General features: G+C 33.8%; 2 protein-coding genes across 4 annotated transcripts; both read right to left on the bottom strand.

The window, feature by feature from the left end:
• Window positions 1-650: 650 nt before the first annotated feature.
• Window positions 651-6,477, bottom strand: LOC130801196 (SH3 domain-containing protein 2-like). Its single transcript, XM_057664978.1, has 10 exons — window positions 5,914-6,477; window positions 4,371-4,484; window positions 4,172-4,241; window positions 3,950-4,098; window positions 3,139-3,240; window positions 2,866-3,066; window positions 1,827-1,889; window positions 1,552-1,704; window positions 1,276-1,350; window positions 651-1,182 (listed from the first exon to the last, which is right to left on the bottom strand). Exons 1-10 carry the CDS (start codon window positions 5,971-5,973, stop codon window positions 1,063-1,065), a joined length of 1,107 nt encoding a protein of 368 aa, XP_057520961.1. The 5' UTR covers window positions 5,974-6,477; the 3' UTR covers window positions 651-1,062.
• A 2,073-nt stretch (window positions 6,478-8,550) lies between these two features.
• LOC130801197 (cycloartenol Synthase-like) lies at window positions 8,551-19,741 on the bottom strand. 3 transcript variants are annotated; one of them, XM_057664980.1, is made up of 19 exons: window positions 19,275-19,741; window positions 17,864-18,066; window positions 16,656-16,841; window positions 16,446-16,535; window positions 15,698-15,892; window positions 15,531-15,615; window positions 15,162-15,328; window positions 14,099-14,287; window positions 12,872-12,985; window positions 12,641-12,763; window positions 12,409-12,531; window positions 12,069-12,167; window positions 10,684-10,740; window positions 10,283-10,329; window positions 10,040-10,183; window positions 9,677-9,854; window positions 9,470-9,550; window positions 9,045-9,128; window positions 8,551-8,934 (listed from the first exon to the last, which is right to left on the bottom strand). In XM_057664980.1, the coding sequence occupies exons 2-19, from the start codon at window positions 18,059-18,061 to the stop codon at window positions 8,821-8,823; spliced, it is 2,274 nt and encodes a 757-aa protein (XP_057520963.1). In that variant the 5' UTR covers window positions 18,062-18,066; window positions 19,275-19,741; the 3' UTR covers window positions 8,551-8,820. The 3 variants fall into 3 exon arrangements, with proteins under 3 accessions (XP_057520963.1, XP_057520962.1, XP_057520964.1); XM_057664979.1 differs by having other exon boundaries at window positions 17,864-18,088; XM_057664981.1 differs by having other exon boundaries at window positions 17,864-18,063; window positions 19,275-19,664.
• Between the last annotated feature and the right edge of the window lie 724 nt (window positions 19,742-20,465).

The raw sequence follows: 20,465 nt of genomic DNA on the forward strand, positions 1-20,465 counted from the left end.
TAAAGGAGAATGTAGTTAAAGAGTCCCTCAACTAGTGATAGACACCCAGATATCAAGAAGAAATATGAAGAACATAAATGTCACCCTTTTCACCTTTTTTCGAACAAAGTCAAAATCCATCTCAATTGTTTGGTGCATTGGTGGTGAACCAAGTTGCCAGAAAGATAGATACTACTCACATTATCACAATAAACCAAGGTGGCCATTGTAATGGGACAACGGAACTCAAGAAGTATATTACAAAGCCAACATATCTTAAAAACAACATTAGCAACACCACGATACTCTGCTTTAGCACCAGATTTACACAAGGTGGCCAGGTTGCCGTTTGGAGAACCAAGATATTAGATTGTCTCCAAGAAAAACACAATACCCAAATGTGGAGCAACGAGTATCAGGACAACCACCCCAATCAATAAGATAATAAAGAAGAAATAAGTGACCTGTACAAAAAAGAAGATATAAATATACAAATATTTTATTTTGTTTGTAAATTTACTTTAACCTAATCTTAGGATTGATTTTTTAATTCGCGAGAAAATTAACATGTAATACAAGTCCATCCTTTACTAAACAGTCCTCATTACAATCGTAAAAGCATCTGAGGTTATTCTTGGTTTCATTCGCAGTTTTTTCAATCAATTCACTATAAAAAAAAGTTGAGATCCTCGTAAGTCGTTAGTTGTGATGCAATGTGAAAATTAATACAAAGTACAAACCAAATACCGATCAAGTATGGAGAGCATTCGGGCAAATAGAAATTTTTCCCGATTTTTTTTTAAATATTTAGATTTATGGGGCATTATTTTGAGAAAAAAAATTCATATTTTGAGAACGTTGATGATAGATTGTTGATACTTCTCTATACTATCAACTTGTTTCTATACAACATATAAAGAGCAGAGGAGCTCAAAACCCAAGCTTTTGTACAATATATGTACTGTGAATCTGTGATCTTTTTAAAACTTATAACAATAGACATTAAATTAAATAAAATTCTATAAGCTATACAAGTTACAACTTATTTTTACAACCAAAATTAAGTAAACTTTTACTACTAGACTACAGATTTGCCCATGACACATTGCCTTCTGAAATTTCATCCAACCTTTGTACATAAGGGGAAGGAAACCATCCTGTCTTACCATTGGATTCGCCTTTCGACCAGCCACCAGGAATCACCTATGCAAATCACGCATCGCAAAATATAAAATTGAAATAATGAAATGTTTGGACGAGAAAGTAACTGAAATCTCCAGCAACTGAAGAACACACCTGTTGTACCACGACAATATCACCGACTAATAGACTTAGCTCTTCTTCAGCCTCGGCATCAAATGGGTGTACAACCTGGGTAAAATACAAGGTGACGATTTAACAACCTTAAAGTAGGCATTTTGCTACTAAGGGACAATCGGAAACAATCTATTTGTTATCACTGACAAAGATAAAGTTGCGTATATCTGAACCCTCAAACCCGCCTAGGTTAACCGTTTTGAGGAGAGCGTGATTAACAAAATTGTAAGGACATCAAATGTTTAATTGCCTTACTTTTGCTACATAGCATGCGATGTCGTCCTGTTCCCCGTAATGTTCCTTGTTTCCATTTGATTTGGGATTTTGTTCGTTTTTTTGACCATGTGGATGGTTTTGTGTAGCATCTATTGATGTTGATGACGCGCTCAATTGTTCCAATTGAATCATCTAAAGTAGAATAGTACACCAAATTTACGACATATAACATCTCCCAATTAAACATCAAAGATTAATGAAAACAGGAAAGGGAACATGAAACTGAATGCTAAGAATAGAGATGGATCACAAACCTCAGCAAGTAACTTCTCTAATATGGCAGCAACATTACGATGATAAGATCTTTCCGCGTTCAGCTGCAGCCAAAAAATTACCACATTTATCAACAACCTTAAACGACAAAGAAGAAGTTTAGATAACTGATTCATCCTCATATCAACAAATACTTAGTCCACTTGGAATCTTCTAGAACAACAAAACAGATTGAAGTATCCCATTCGAGTCTCTAATCCTCAAGTTTGCAATCTGTAGTTTTCTTCATATGAAAATCGATCAGAACTATTACGGCCTTATGGGCTACTTGGGATTAGTTCGGTTATAGACGAGAAGATCTAGAGATCCAAACCATCTTACTAACAAGACCAATATATACCTTCACCAATATATCCAAGCTAGCTTTTAATATTACAACAGGCCTTTATCTTTGCCAATGGACACAACCCACCATGAACATGAAAGATTTAGTGAAAGGAGTAGCTTCCCAAGTTTTTCCTTTCTATTAGTAGTATACTAATCACTTGAGTCTAAAAACTCTAAATAGGTGATGATATGAAGAATGCTTTATGTTACCTCAAGATTTCCGTTTTTTGTGAAAGAAAAATTGTCCGTAAATGGATTTATGAATTTTAACCCGATGATATAGCAAAAAGAGAAGCTCCCAATTCGTCCTTTCAGATGAATGACGATTATTATAGATTATAATAATTCGAGAACTGGTTCTGTCGCAATTGCGGTAACAAGGGAGGTGCAGTTGTCGTACCACCACATATCGATCAAACACCATGACATATCTCTTGTACCAGTAAAATGTGGTTAGATGTTTTTCAACATCTTTATAATATGCGCAATATCGGTTTGGAAGCTTTCAAGACCTTTACGACTCAAATTACAATATGAGGCAGTCTTGCTTTTGCACTATGTTATGAAGAGAGCGTATATTCAATATTCATTAATAAATGTACAAAGTTAACTGAAAGAGTATATATAGAACTGCCAGTATGCAACTACTAAATTACCGATGGCGATAAGAGAAAGAGGTTAAGAACAAAATACCATAATAACAAGGTGTTGGAAAGTCATCTTTTGCTGATGCGCCTCGACTGACAGCATTGCAGATGTTGCTTCTTTCCCAAGTGCCTTCAATCTAGACTTAAGGTCATCCAATCTACCCTCTGCAAGCTGAACCTTGCTGAAATTTTCCTCGGATTTTGCTCCCTCGGTAGACTTCGTTCTCAGCCTTAATACGTCAGCTGCCTACAGAGAAGACAAATATAAGATGACTACTAAGTGTAATCATGGGAATAAATCATCAAGTGAAATTTCAACCTGAGTTTCCACTTCCTGCCATAACTTATCATATCGACGAACCAAAAGTCGTGCGTCCTCAAGCTCAGCGCTTTTTACCAGTGCTCGTAATGGTTTGTAGACCTAGTTTACCAAAAGGAAACCACAATACATATATATAAGAACTTTTTTAGAAAAAGAATTTCCACTTGTAAGTCGAGAATTCTTTACGAAAAGGAGTAGGTAATGACAGCAAAAACCAAAATTATGTTTATTGAGTGCACGCTGTAATAATAAAATTTTCTTTGCATATTCAGTGATAATCAGTTTTGCCCGCCTGTCTAATTCGATATGTGGAACACATTAGCTTTCCACTCTCAGATTGCGCAGAAAGGGCTGTAGAAGGGACATCTACCCATTCTTAAAATCATAAACAATCATTCTTAACACCAAGGAATGAGCGGAAAAGTGAGGAAAATTCTCTGTTCCTGGTCCCTGGTCGCTGGATCCTTGAAACGACAAAAGTCCTTAATAGCAAAGCTCATTTGATACATAAAATGGTCTTAGGCTCTTAGTGATCATGATTAGTTCCACAATCTAGTCATAAATTTCCATTCTCAGATCCAAAATTTTGCAACAGCATTATTGAAAGGATGATCAGGCCATCTCACCGTGAAACGATTTCAATTGGGTCAGCTCAAACTATTTAAAAAAATTGCTTCCTGTGCAAGTGTAAATTCAGATTTCACTTCTTTTTCATGTTTTTTTTGACTAATTGGCCTTTTGTATGGACTCATCTCACGGTGAGACAATCTCATACAAGACTTAATGAAGGGTTATAGCATTTTATTACCTTTTCACCAAAAACTCCGAGCAAGGTCCTCTTCTCATCAATCATTGAATTGCGAGAGGTACAAACACGAGAGGCGGCCTCAGCCAAAGGCGAAGGACTACCCTGATTTTCAACCTCGTATCTACTACAGTCTTGAGCAAATCTTCTCTCTACATGAGGAATAAAAACATCTTAACTCTCACGTATACGAAATCAACATTTGTGAGGAAGAAGTAGGCTCACCGATTTCAATTTGCTTAGAAGTTAATGACATCATTCCTTCTATGCTATGAGCTATATCCTTCTCAAAATGCTATTATGCAACATCAATAATAATCTTTAGTGTTGCTGTTGAAAAATACAATATTGGGATATTCACTGATTTACAACTAGGTCATAGTGTTTATTTACAGGGATGATCACATAAGAAGCAAACTTGTACCTTGGCTGCTCTTGTAGATGTGTACAACTTTCGAAGTTGGTCATGGCAAGCAAGCTCTGTTTCATCTACCACATAAGCTTCGGAACCAAAATGCCCTAGCTGCCTAAGAAGAGCCTGTAGGAAACGACATTCGTCATGGCACATCGTTAGAACTTGACCCGATAGTTAATTGTTGATAATTTGCTGGTTAGTTTGCCTTTTGAATTCGCAATTCGCTCAAAATGGTTCACAATAGCCTAAATCCGAACATAATTCACTTTTTCAATTTGCGATTCACGAGGCGATTATCAAATCATGTGATACTGGTTTGACATCAACAAATAACTGTATTATTATTGCACTAAGTGTAAACCTTAAATTGGTGCCACCTTTTCTTGAAGTAATGGCTACATTTAACTACAACCTCTTTTTAAGTTGAAGATAATCTTATTAGTTTTTGTTTCCATACAAACATTCACAAAAATTTCTGCTTCCTAGTACATTATAACATGACTTGGTGATCCAAGATTGTCAAAACCGTCATGTGATCGAAAACAATATTTTTGTTGTCACTAACAAAGGTAAAACTGCGTATTTCCAACCCGTCTAAGCGGTGGTGCGAGCTATTAACGGAGCAATGATAATGTTGCTCCATACATATCTCCTTACCACAAAACATTTCATTCTTCCAATTTAGACCTCAAGAGAATAAAATTCCGGCTTCTCGCGGCATCCTCCTTCCAAGGCTTTTCCCTTTTAAAGATCACACATTTTACAAGACTGCTATTTTGATAAATGAAGTATATGTTAAACTACATAATGGTTTTCAACAGGAAGTAAAATTGTTTTGTCATTTTCAAACCGAACCCAATTCATCATCATCAACTCATTGATCTCTTCATTACTTCTTTCCACTTTTTCATTAAGATTCATAACTCCCATATTAAGTCACACACATTGATCTCTTCATTACTTCAAGAATTATTTCATCACATTCAACACACATTTAGTTACTCACTTAAAACACCCATTAACTTACTCCGTAGGATTCCATCCCATAAATTCACACATGAATGCACAATCAATTGGTACACTCAAGTCACCATAAATCTCAACACAATCAAAACGAAAGGGTTGAATTACGTTTGAAATATCATAAGATCGTTCAACTACAGGGTTTAGCTTACAAGATTTTTCCTACCCAGATCAACATTCAAAAGTATTCTAAGATTCAACAACAAACAATAATGGCAAGGCCTTAATCTTAAAAGAATAGTGTCAGCTACGTGAACTAATAGATCAGTTCTAATGGTCGTCATATGAATTCTTTTCCTCTATTCATTTCAATTTTCTACCATCTCGACTAACTCTAAATCATGTCCTTTTCCACTCATCTCTAGGTTATCTTCGGTATTTCTCGCCTTTTTAACTCCCCCAAGAAGATTAATGACCATAGTTTCAAGGCAAAATCAATCATATACGGAAAACAACAAGCAGGATATTAGCAACTTTCATTACTAATTACAGTTCTTAATTAAAAGATTAAAACTTTCAAAAAAATTACCTGCTGTTGCTTAGCTACTTGCTCTCTGAGCTTGCTAGCTTGCCTTTTAATGGCATCCATGCAATTTAATCTCAAAAAAAAGAAAGAAAAGAAAACACCTTTTTGCTTATGCTCTTTATGTTTCAACCTAAGTACAAAATCCTTAAAAAATTTATACTTGAAAAAATCCCTCTTTAGATTTTAGAAAAAGGTTTGAATTTGATAAGATGTTCTTTTTTTTTTCCATAATTGGGACTGGGGTGGAAAAGGTTGGAAAAGTGAGAATTATTAAGGAAGTGGAGTGGGGGGCAATATACTTATTATTTCATCCAGCCAAAAAAATAGACTTTATACTTTATAGTATAGCAAATGAATTATTGTCATTTGTCAGGAACTCTAATGGAAAAAAGAAAATGGGATTGTGAAATAAATATAAGAAAAATAAAAAAAAATGAAAAAAATTCCATAAGTTCTGGAATATATGTGAGTATTGGATCAGGTGCCCAACTACTGTAGACTGTAAAGAAGATTCTACCTTCATAGGAGTAGAAGGTAGAGAAGCATATTCTAAGGCCAATTGTATGCAACATATGTTGCAAGTTGGCTATTAATATACTCCTCCCCTTTTCACACACACATTATCTCTCAAAATCATATATTACTTTGTTTTATGATAATTAAATTACGTGGATAAGATTAAAAGTAAGAGAATATAAAAATATATATAGATAAAAATTCAAGAGATGATGAAGATATTACCCAAACTAATTTTATAGCAAAGTTATATGAACAGAGAGAATATGTATACGAGAAAACACCAAAAACAGAGTAACACTCGATTAAAATAACTAATGTAATTTAGTATATTTATACGAGAAAATGCGTATTAAACCGTTTTAAAAAATATTTCTTACTTTTGGTCGATATTTGACGTTACAATGGTCACATCATACTCCTTACCACATCACTATATTGTTATCACCATTATGACTGTTACCGGCTTACTGCATGCAAATATCTAATGTTAAAATCAAACAAGTAATTAGTAAGTGAATATTTTGTGTGTTAACTATCTTGAGACGGAAGAAATAGTGGAATAATATAACTTGATAAATTAAAAAACTTCATTGTTGAAAAGTGTATCATTAGTTTCTTAAAGAAGTTGATTCAAGATTTGAGATTATAATTTTAGAAGTAATTTTCGAAGTCTAAAAGCAAAATTTATGGAAGGGTATATGGTTAATACTCTCTAAAAATACACTAAATAATTTAAATGCGTAAATATAATACTTTTTGAGTCGTATAATACAAATTTAAAAGTAATACAAAAATATTTTGAGAAATCCACATTAGTTAATTCCAAACACCGAAGTGCCTTAAGCTTTTAGTTACCCTCTATATTATCTAAATAAGGTAGTGGGTCAAAAAAGCATCAAAGCCAATGCTCATCGGAGTTCAAAAGATTAATAATTTTTGGTGTAAACATAAATTAATACTCTCTCCATTTCATAATGTTGAATACGTTATGATATCTTGTAGGATAATTTATAAAAACTAATTATAAAATTTTTATAGTTTATGTTTTATATTGAAATTAAATCAGATATTAACTTTAGTATAATGTTTATTAATTTCTGATTTTGGTATTTAAGTAAGCAATAATTAAAGACTTTAAACATTCTCGCTATCTCTCATTAAGGTAATCGATCAATAAAATTGCTTTATTCATTTTCTCAACTAATTTGTAAAACATACCATAAAAGAAAAGATTTCAAATGTAACCAACAAAACTTTCAATGAAACTCTGTATTCATATCAATTATAAATGTATATTGGTAATTTGATATACAAATAGGGCGTATTCAGTGTAGTTATTTATGTAGTTGTTAGTGGTTAAATGAGGTTAAAACTCTAATTTAGCAAAAATACTATTTTCGCAAGTAACAATTTAGTAACATTAAGCGGTGAAGGTAATTTTTTTTTCAAAACGCTGAAACTTATAACATAATAATCAAAAGTAGTGTATTAAGATTTTTTCCATATTTTTATAACAAAATATGTTCTAACAACAACCATAATAACAACTTTTACCGAATAATATTCTTTTCTAAGCTGATTTTACAATTAATATCTAACATAAACAACTATCCACCGCCAACAACTGCTTGAAGAGCTATTGCTATTAAAACAACTACTTTGTGGAGAACAAACCCATAGACAATAATAGTATGTGTCATTAATTATTTATATCCATCATTTGTTGAAAAATGCTCATAATATTTTGACAAAATATTTTCAAGTCTTAAAAAATTGCCATTATTAGTGGGTCTTTGCGTACTCAAAATTGTCTGGCCTTGTCAAGTTAGGTAAGGAGTCTCCATATAATACTGATATATTCCTGCATCCTATATTTATTTTTGTGTTTATTCATTTGACTGCGTTTTGTGCTTACATACTTGAATAAATGTTTAAGTAGATCTGGTTATTGGGCCGGGCGGGTCAAACCGAGTTTGAATCGAGTCACCATTTTTGGCAAATAGACAAGGATTTGGATCCAAGTGTAGTCTTGAGCTGTGCCTTGGTGCGCGCCACCTCAAAAGGTTATAAAAACGAGGCAAAAAGTTCTATTCGTATCTTGAAGGATCAAATTTATCGAAAATTTAATAATCAAAATATATAATTATAATTAAAAATATATAGAAAATTAGCCAAGAATGAGAATGCAGTTAAGGACATTTGTACATGAATTCACGAAGTGTTACAGAACAACAGCTTAGTTTTTCAAGTTTCTTGCTATGCAAAGCATTATGTAGAAGAGTGTCTGATTCTCTCGGGGTAAACCACCATTTCTCAGGCCTCCGACTGATTGATTATACCATAGAGGCCAACGGTAGACAATAACACCCCCCCGGGAAAACGTGCATTTTCTCATTTCATTTGAAGAACTTGGGTTCGATATTCACCAAGTGCCCAAATCGGGAAAATATTTCTGTATGCAGCATAAGTAATCATGCAGTTCTTGTTGAAAACACCCATGATTTCCTATCATAAGAAAAATGAACCTTTTTATTTCTGTAAGAAGATGCTGGAGAAAATTAAGCATAGATTTACATTACGATGATATATTCGAAAAATGAATGCAAAAGATCGACCTGCTGTGGGAAATCTCCGTTTGGCATTTGAGAATTGATCAACACTTTAGCTGCACGATGCAACGGTTTTGGATCTCTTTCAGCCTGCACCAAGCACAAACAATACATAAAAAGGGAATATCCTCGGAACTTCTAAAACCAAACGATACGCACATGAAGATCCCGATTAAAAGCGTAATCGTTGAAGAATCTTGTGAATGGGTCAAATCAGATTAATTTCAACAATGAATTACATCATATACATCATACTCGAGCAGAAGCGCATTGCTCTGAAGTATATCCCTTCGTGTTTTACTAAGCAAACCCCACAGAAAAAGAAAAAACAATTCATGGTTATAACCATAAATTCCGAGAAAGGAGAACCGCAATAATTTCATGTTACATGTTAATCTGTACTACATAGATGTTACGGTCGCAAGGTATACCTGTCCAGCAGCAATAAGAGTCAGCATTGCCCACCCTGTATTTACGACATGAGATTTGTCGCCCTTGAGATTTGTATATACCTGAATAAAGAAAAAGAAATAAAGACAGAAAATAATACTAAATAAGCTGCAATACTGATTAATTTGCTCATTTCCTTAATATCATTTGCCACGGAATTTATGTGCTCAATATTATTTAAACGCGACCTTGTTCTGACATGATAGGTAGCTCTCTCCCCAGCCACCCGAAGAAACCTGTTTAGACAACAAAAAGTCACAGGCTTTACGAATGCTGGGACAATTGTCATAGGTCTTTCCAGCAGCGATCAATCCTTTAACGCCAAACCATGTTCCATACGTAAAGCAAACTGCCCAAGAGCCATACCTACAAAACGTTCCGATATAAGATTTCTGAACTTAAATCGAAAGGCGGAAAACATTTATCAGATGACGATGATAAATTCAAGATGTAACCCGTTCTGAACGTGGTTAAGAGGGGTTAAAGAGCTTAAAAAGTCGCCACCAGTAAGCGACTTGGCAACGGAGTATAAAAAAGAACGTGAGACAAACCATGAACCATCTTCTGCCTGAATCTTTTCGATAAAACTTGCAGCCTGTTTGATGCATTTTTCTATCTCTTCTCGCCTATGACCAGGATACAATCTTCTGAATGATACGAGTGCTTGAATAGAGGCGGAAGTACACTCAACATAACTACAAATGAAACAGAATCAGGACTTACAACAAGTAATTATGTATATCGATATTCGGAGTAAAGGTAAAAAAAAATAAAAAAAAAAACTCATTACTTACGGATAATCAATGACAATGTCACCAAAAGTTTCAGCTGGGTTTAGTAACTGAAAAAGAAAGGAGATGAACAACAATGAGATTCATGGATACGTTGAAAAGAAGAAACATATTGAAACTACGCTAGCAACATGATTCAAACAAAAAAATAATGAGGGGCATAATCGTTGGAAAAGAAAGTGAAAGTCTAACCGACAGAAGTTTCAAAACCCACGTAAACTTAAGTCATGCATGACATAAGGAATACAAGAGATCAGTAAAAACTATATGGAAGATCTACTAGAAGATATAATAGAGTAAATAAGGGATTGAATAAAAGTTAATAGACAGAAAAAAGGCAAAATTGGTGTCAAAGTAATTGCAATGAAAGTCCGCAGTACAAACAAAAAATTAATGACTTGTACCTCTAGCCAAGCGTAGGATCGTGTCAGTTCATATGTTGCATATCCTCCATCATCATTCTGCAACACCAAAAATTATTGAATGAAATTATCACAAGCCAACAGCTGCATTTCCATAGAAGCAAAACTGAAATGTTGATTTGTAAAAATAAATTAACGATTGCTACATTGAGGGATAAAATTAATGTAACAATAATCATTCAGAATAATAACGACAAAGCGTTAATCTTAGTAGATGGGGTCGGCAGCAAGACCAAGAACACCCTCTTTATTTTCTTAATTTGACGTTTATTTCCCCTTAAACATTTACTCCAGATTCAAGCATGACTTACTTGTAGGGGAAAAGTTATTCATTCTGAGTTCATTCATGACTCATCGTAACCACCTTGAAAAACTAGTTTTGAAGCTTCTAGATAGTCGGTCACTACAGGGACTTTTCATTTGAGCTAACGGGAAAGCATTTATCACATGATTACTCATAAGTGTTAAGCTCGGTTAGTGTGACTTAGTGCTACCTCAAGACTAATGATAAGTCATAACTTTAACTACCAATTTTTCGCATTATATTGGCAATTAAAAATTCATTGATGTGTAGAATAGCTCAAAACTTCTAAGATCATGTAGAACTTTTAAGCTTCCAGATAGTCAGTCATAACTTGACTTGTTTAGCTTGCAAATTACGAGATCTGCTTTAATTATCATAGTTTGTAGACGACTTAATTTACACTAGCTCGAGGATTGAGCTTTTTATACATTAGCCCTCTTTTTGTAAATAGATAATAGTTACAGCCACCAAGTATTTTCTTAATGTTATTATTTTTATAGCTAAGCAAGAATGGTTATATTACAAAAATACTAATAAATGTACATGCCATACCCGAACCAGTGGAACTGGCAGACTGTACTAAACCACTCATGGAAAGATTTTCAGGAGAAAAATACTTTGTAGTTTGTAATACTAATGATTGTAAAGGAGTAATAGTAGTAGTCAACTTACAGTAGCATTAAATTGCAGAAAAAAATAATCAAATGCAAGAAAAGGAATTAACGTAATAAGGGATATAAAAAGAGAAATAATGCTTTACTCTTAAAATGAAAATCTACAAGCAGAGTCAAGCAGCACACTCCAAAAATTATGCAAAAATAATTAGGAAATGGTAAAGCCTATGTCACTTGGACTCGGGTACTGATGTTGGATATTGGTACGCGTCCAAGTGTTGAATATGTATAAATATTCAATTTTACGCCTAAAATGAAGTGTCTAAGTCCCATATTAATGTCCGAGGATCAAGGATCAGACATGGGTACGTGAAGCAAAATGAAGAGTCCAAGTAACATAGGGTAAAGCAAGAAGCTTTGGCACACAAGAATCGCCAGAAATCGATTACCTGTAGAGAAAGAATCACATTTACGGCATCATACAGGCATTTCACTTCTAGTGGCTCACCAACTATATCAGAAGGAAGTTTTGACAGCAGAAGAACAGCCTGAAAGGAAAGAAAAACAGTAAGGGAGTGAAGCTTGAAAAACATTATTCACAAATTGTTGAGAGACGGTCTCTCCGAGAGACACATTAGATATATGGGCTAAATGGCCTTATTAATATAAATTAAAGAGAAAACAAGAATGTGGGCTTCTTGTTTTGAGGTCGTCTCTTAGAGAGACTCACAAGAGTACTTGAAAATTATTTGAAAAAAAAAAACTGTTTGATACTAGCTCATTCATTACTTTCAATCCTTCTGAAGTACAATCTGAGATGGGCCATCCGTGGTCCGCAGTTGAGAAAGGCCAAGCACCTTTAGAGATATGGCGATACCAATAACTAAGATCACCAGGACAATCATCTTTAACCTAAGAGAAAAAAAAATTGATTAAAGAAAGAATTTACGTGATATCAAGATAACTAGGAATAAATGGTTCAATGAATGTATCACTGGAAGATAGCATAATAAATGAGTACCTGTGAGTTTTTTATGAAGGTATGTGCTTTTTTAAGAGTTGCGCCATATTCTTCAGCAAGATTTGTAGCCAAAATTGCTTGAACAGCAAAAGCAGCATCCCACAATTGACTACCATTATAACCCTGCATCACGTGACACAAAATCCGGTGTAAAATAAACTAGTTAGTGCAATAATGACTAGGGAGAATTTGAAACGGGTGTTGTATGACTGGCAAAAACAAATAAATGACCTGCATTTTCATGCCATCCTCGGCAATCCAAAGATAATCATAAATTCGAGGAAGATGCAACTTAAAAGCCTCTGAATTTGGATCTTCCACCCAACAACATAGCATATTTAACACCTGCAAGTAGTTTCCGATTCAAACACAACAATGCCAAAGCATTAATCCTAATAATATGAGATATCATGCTTCCAATTCAAAAGTTAAAAATAAACGATCATATTAGCATGAAATGGATACAAGACAAGATAAAGAAATGAGCCAGCTTGACAGAAGATCAGGTTTATTGCCCTTAGTGAGAAATGTATCAAGTGACATTGATCAAAAGTAGCCATCTTCTAAGATAAATTCAAACAAAGAACAATACTAAAACTCACCCAACAAAATCAGAAAGCAAATAAGGAAATATTTAGAGATGAAATAGATAATGGTTGACAAGAAGTAAAGCATGAGATATATAATACTAATCACTATACCACCTAACTTTCAAATTTCAAATTCTAGTAACAGATTACAAAATTTGAGGAAATCCTCCTAGACATAGCAATCACGTCATTGTTGCGTATTTTTAACATCTTTATGAATGGACCATACAACGTCATTTATTTCGATAGGGCCAAAGATTTATAGTTCTTTAGTTTTGGATTATATAAGACTATAGTAAAATGACTCATTAAATTATGTGCACTACTTATTTATGTAAATTAGACAAATTACGTTTACTACCAAGGGTTAATCGGAAACAACTTTATCATCACTAACAAGGGTAAGTTTGCGTATATTACCCTAGGTATAAGCCTTTTAATGGCATTGGGCAGTGAAATATATGAATGGATCATGGATAGCAGGTTTCCTAAAGTGCATCAAAGGGAAAAAAAAACTATACGACTAAAATAAGGATAAAGACTACTACGAATGCACCTATTAGTCTGACTGTTGTTGGCAATTGCTTGTAAAAAATTATGATTCCTTACGCATTACAAGATTCACTTTGCTAATGTATATCGTTGATTGCAGGTTATCATTAGAAATTAGCATAATACGTAAATATTATTTAGGCTGCTATCGCCTATCTAGCCTATTTTCCAACTCGAAGCAGAATGAAGCGCTATTTTTTTTATTGGTGTTTCCTTTTTAAACACTGCAGAGAACTCAGTTTATGTCCATTGCTTATGATCTTTCTGGCAATTAGTTTAACCAATTGGAAAAGCAAGCGGAAGTTCTGGTTCAAACCTTGTTTACAGGCCCTATGCATAAGTATCGAGTGTTCTCATCTTCATAGTGTATGTGCTCCATGACATGGGAGAGCGCTTTTTCTCTCAACCTTTTACCAGGCCATTGCAGCAAAACAGGTTCAACGGCCTTGTGAAGAGCTGCCCAAAGTATATCCTGCACCAAGGGGTGAGGATAGTATAGATCTTCCTGCAGACAAAGCAACATATTATGTGACCACTACTAATCTTTACCCCATGAAAGTAATATAGAAACAATAGTTTTGATAAGAAAATTCAAGCAGCCTATCCATGCATGTTTCGGTAAAAATGGTGAAGTGTATCACTTCAGTTCTACTTTTTTTCAAATTTTAATCATAGTGCAAAAACAAAGCTATCACATTGCATTGATTGTGTTGTAAAGATATTTTTAAAAATGAACTGATATTTCCCGTTGTAAAGATGTAAAAAAAACCGTGTATTAGGCCGTATCAAGGGATATCTCATGCTTTGATACCTACGCGTTACGGAAACCGTGACACTTCCGTTACCGCATTTTCGTTCCGTTACCGAATTACCATGATCGTGACTGTTACCGTATTTTTGCACTATGCTTTTAACTCATATTTTCTTTTACATCCTTTTTTCATCCGGAAATGTTTTGTTCCACATTCACAAGCTTCACGCTTTACACCCCACCACTTCTGTTTTTTTGTAAAGTGAAATTAAGTTTATGTTGCAATGACAATATTCATCTAGTAGTAGCAAAAGTGAATCAACACACACTATCTCTGAGATGCCTCCATATAAGCCCCTCTCTTTGATTTAAATCTGCTTTTCTCTTTGCACTGTATTTATAAAGACTCCAAACCGTGACATGCAAATATCATAATTGATCCTCAGCCTAGATATTTTGCAATCTATGCTTTCATCAAAAGTCAAAAATCCTAGGCCAAGTAAACTTCCAATTTAATCCTCTTTACGCAAATCACACTATCAATAGCAACTTTAACATACTAAAAGGTTTCATGTCGTTGCTTGGCAATTGAGTCCTACTAGCATAAAAATCATAGAGAATATATTACCTTCGCACATTCATTACGAGCATGATTCCAATCAATTTCATGATATGGGACATTGTACAGCTCCCTTCGCAATGACAAAACTGTTGGTGTTATAGGACCCACAAATCTTTTCCCATATAAATAAGACATAGGTAAATAAACCATGCGACAGTGACACCACATTCTTCCTGCAAAATCAAGGAGCACTTCGTAAAAAATAAGTCATGAGATAAATGACTCAAAAGAAATAATATTAGTTTTCAATTCATGTGTGTGTAAAATGAATAGATGTTAAAGCGTAGAAATGTATTGATCGGAAGTTTTGCACCAACTTTAATAATGTGAATGAATAAAATTCATATCTAAGAGATTGCATAAACTGATAAAAACCTGGATGAATAGGGAGAAGATAAGGCAAAAGCCATATCTCTGGAGGCATTGGATTATTGCCATCCCATTCAAATACCCCAAGTACCTGTCATTTTTCAGCATCAATTAACCAAATAGAACATGAAAAAATAAATATGTCACGAAAGACAAAATAATATGAACTGAACTGAAAGCCACATTTTCCCCCAAGATGTTATTGCAGAAGCACTTCCATGTTCCAAAATCCATTTGCGTCCTCTTTCCATTGCTCCATCACCATCATCAGCTCCTTCACCAAGCAATCTTAAGGTAACATATGTAAGCGCAGAACCAAACATAGTACTGTGACCTTCAATGTGCAAACCCCACCCACCATCTCTGTTCTGCACCCAAATGCCAGAATAAGTTTTCCATTACACTATAAAAATATCAAAAGCACACCCATAGAAGTTGTAACTCCACCAACCCAATTTGAGAAAATGAAAAAGTAATATCATTGAGTTGACAAGTCAAAGTATACCCATAAATGAAAACAAACATTTCTAAGCTGATAAGTAAACTTGACAGAAACACGTTTAAATATTAATGTGAGAACGAAACTATAACCAAGAATTTTTTTTTGTGATTTATTTTTTTAAATGTCTTCAAGGGTGTTTGTTTCAAAAATAAAATTGTCCTATTATATTACTTGCCAAAGGATAAATAAGATGAGAAGACACAAAAAAGGGAGGAAAAACATTTATTTTGTAGCTTGTCTTGTATGAGACAGACGGACCCATATAATTAGTTCATATCAGTAATTGATCACTTTAAAATTATAAGTGATCACTTTAACATATTAAATGTACATGGGCCAACCCAATAAAAACGGTCTCACCATGAGACCGTCTCTTTTAAGAATTTGTGTTTATTTTAGTAGTTACCTCACATTCTCACCTGATGGTTGTAAAGGTAACGGCACATTTCCTTTTGATGCTCCTTTGACAAGACTGCATTTAGAGCTCCAGAAACTGATAACGCAATTACCTAATGCATTAAAGAAAAGTGAGTTCTATTTCAAGCCATGTTGCAAATGGCTCTAAATTATGAGCTTTAGTAGAATCACACTTATCCATTATGCCAAATAGTATTACATTAGTTACTTACCAAGCCGGGCATCAAGAACATAGGACCACCATAATCACCTGGCCAGTGTCCATCGTGTGCCTGGAGAGAAGAATGATAGCTGAGAGCCCTTTTAAGAGTGGTAACAACAGTTTCTTCTGCTATGTCATCTTCATCTTTCACTTTGACTTGGGGCAAGACCACATTATTTGGATTTTCCGCAGCAAACTACAGTTTGCACCAGAAATGACAAAAAGAAGTCATTGTTTGTATAAAGAATGAGGCAGATCGTCTTGTCATTTGAACAGATCATAGCACCCGACACATAAACTCATTCTCACTATAGCTCAAAACCTCGAAAAATGTAAATTCACAATACAAAAAGAGTGCTAAAAAGTTACGAGGAAATAGTGACAACCTAGTTGCACTGAACATGCACAAAAGTAGCTTTTCTTACACAGCTTTCTACAATAATATATTTTTTTCAAGTATGGTTGCCACCTATATTTTATTCAGTTGAATTGAATTGCCTTGTGTTATCCTTCTTTTATCAGCTAAAATTAATCATATGTGATGAAAGAACAAAATATCTAACCTTTAGCTATTTCACATACATAACAAGTGCACATAATTGAACAAACCATTTTACTCTAGTCCATTATAATCCGAAGCCAAAGAACTATAAATATTTGACTCCATCAAAAAGGGACACATATAATATTATATGAAATGTAGGGATAACAAAATCTTCAATACTTAGGTTTGTTAAGTCATACGTACATTGCTCCCACCTAGGGTATTTATCATCATAAAAAATATTTCAGTATAATGTATGAAGGGTCGGAAGTACGCAGTACGCAGCCTTACCCTTGTTAATTATAAAACTAACAAAGCGATTGTTTCCGATTAACCCTTGATAGCAAACGTCATGTGTAACTTCACATACATAAGTAGTGCAATGATATAATGAACCACTTTACTTTAGGCCATTATAATCCAAAACCAAATAACTATAAATCTTTGACCCCATGGAAATAATGAAATTATTCTCTATAACTAAATTTTTCTCCAAATGCCAATTCATGCACTTCCACATTATCCATCCTTATCTAACAAACTTTTCCTTCTAGATAGGAAGTGGATTGCTGTATACACAACTAAAGGTATAGCAGTACACTAAAGCAGGAACCAAAGAAGCAAAGAAACGGAAAAAATAAACTGTGAATTTAGTACTGAATTTGCAGCAGTACCTGAAATCGCATAAGTAAATCTGCACTGTGCTTCTGCTCAAAACGATGCTTCTGAAAGTTCTCACGAGCGTCATTTATCTCTCTAATTTGTTCTGGAGTTCCAAGATTTGGGTCAAACTCCCAAAACTGTCTTCCAACATTATTGTTCAAAGTTCTCAACCATGGGCTACCCCCTTCGGCTATCACCAACTTCCACATTTCTACTGCACAATTAGTATTACCCGCCTAAGTCAATCAACACAAATTCAAGGTGTTTGTAAGAATGTAATATACCCCAGGTCAAACAATTTTACAATATCTGGTCTAGCTATTTATCTCAGTGTCAATGAAAAACAACCAATTTGCTATTACTAACAAGAAAAAGATCGCTTACATATAACTCCCAACCCAGTTAGGTGCAAGCACTTAATGAATTGGGGTAATAGAACTGTTGTATACGTGTATATATGCGTTTTATCACAGCTATGGATACCACCTAGGTCTAGAAGGGAAGTGCCAATAAATACTCTTTCGGCCCATTTGGTAATCAATACTAAATGATGGGAATAGTAATGAAAAGTTAGTGTAATTTTGGTAGGAATATGTCTTGATAAGTTTATGGTCATGGTTATACTCCTTCAACAAGTTCATTTTCTTCACAAAATTCTTTCAATGCATTACCATTTGAACGTGTGGTATCAGGTGGTGATAGAAAAATGTGAAGAAAAAATTTTTTTATGATCAAAATTTCATTACCATGGGAATGACATGATATAAAAATCATTCTCATTCCAACCATTTAGTACCGATTACCAAACGGGCCATCTGTGTTCTCTGTTGCTACTGACTTAGGGAGAGATACATGGCTGTGGCACATCATGCCGCAGTGGCTCATGTAATCATGTTGGCTGATGGGTATATGTAAATCATCCACCCATTTCTCTCCTAGTACTAATGGACCATTCACCAATGGGAGGTAGCCAATTCATGGTCAGTACTACTCAGTATGCACCATGCAGCACATATCACTAAGTTTACAGACAGCACAAAAGATAAATGATCAAGCAAAATTTGCAACTATATATCAAATGAGAAACTGCAGAATCTGTCAACGTAATGTGTTTGACCTAAAATTGTCTATTTCAAAATACAATTAAGAACTATAAAGTTCAACTACTTTCAGTCTCCAATTAAAATTTACCATTAAAATAACAACTACAAACATCATTCCCAGGTATCAAATCATGACTAATTGTGCAATCAAACACCCAAAGATTAAAACTTTACTTATTGCACTAATCAATTGAACGAAAACCCACCAATCTTCAATCAAAAACAATCAAATTAACAGTACATTACAGATTAAAAACCAATAATAACCCAATTTATGAAATTAAAAGAATAACAAATTAGACATAAAATGGGAAAATACCTTAAAAAAGAGTAGATCTTGATGAAAAGTGAAGAAAATGACAATGTAGATTGTGAAAAGTGGACGGAGAGATAGAGGATGTAGTCAATGGTAAACTCGAACTGATTCTTGCAGAGTTTATAGAATTGTTTGTTTCATCAACGTTTAGAATTCAGATGTTTATTTATTAATATTTTAATGAAATTTGTTTATTCTAGAAATTAAGAGGGGTTTTAGGACTATTTAATAGTACAAATTTTGGGAATGTTGTTCAATGATTGATGGAGAATTTGCCCATTTTGTGGATTTTGAAACTTGGACAATTTTAGGTAATTTATCGGAATGGCCTAGTGAATTTGTACAAGTAAGAAAAAATAAATTATTTGGTTAATTAGTGAAAATTAAATTTCAATCACAATGTGAAAGAAAAAATCAAAAGAAAACCCTAGTTACTATGCTAACATTGAATGCTAACATTGAATTCTCATTACAATTTTAGGTACTACTCCCTTTCACTAATTTGCAACATGTACTTCATATAAAATTGCTTTTATAATTAGAATCATAAATTCTATTAATTTTATTGTATAATAGAATAAAGTTGTTTGATTGTGAGCATGTTATTTCTTTTTTTCATTAAACGCGTTTAATGGAATAAAGTAAATTTTATCTTACGAATTAAAATGTAATAGTATGTAGCTAATAACATGATATGAATGGAATAATTTATCATATTTGTTCTTTTTATCTCCGATTTGAGATTATGTCAGAATTAAATTTTAACTAAATTGTATTTGTGGTTAGAGCTATCATTTAAGTAATCAAGTCAATTTTAGATTAAGTGTTTTAGGTTGATTTAAATTGAATCTTATTTTGAATTGATTTTTATATAACTATAACTTATTTTTAAAATCGTGTTAGATCGAGTTTGGTTACAAAGTTAAGTAAATATCCCATCCTAACATGTTTTGATAACTTCTAACTGTGGCTGTGACATTTCGCTACAGTTGTCAGTTTATGCTGAATGTTAGCTGTGGATCTAACTGTCCTTTTCCCTCTTAACAATAATAATAATGATAAAGTCAAGCCATTGATGATCCGGTACGATACTAGAAGTATATTGCTTATGTGACGTCTTTTTCTAGGCTCCTTCATCAATCATATGACAAATGGGAACTCGCCAACCGTGCCAATATGCTAATTTTTACCCTC

Source organism: Amaranthus tricolor, chromosome 15, assembly GCF_026212465.1.
Source record: "Amaranthus tricolor cultivar Red isolate AtriRed21 chromosome 15, ASM2621246v1, whole genome shotgun sequence".
Classification (NCBI taxonomy): domain Eukaryota; kingdom Viridiplantae; phylum Streptophyta; class Magnoliopsida; order Caryophyllales; family Amaranthaceae; genus Amaranthus; species Amaranthus tricolor.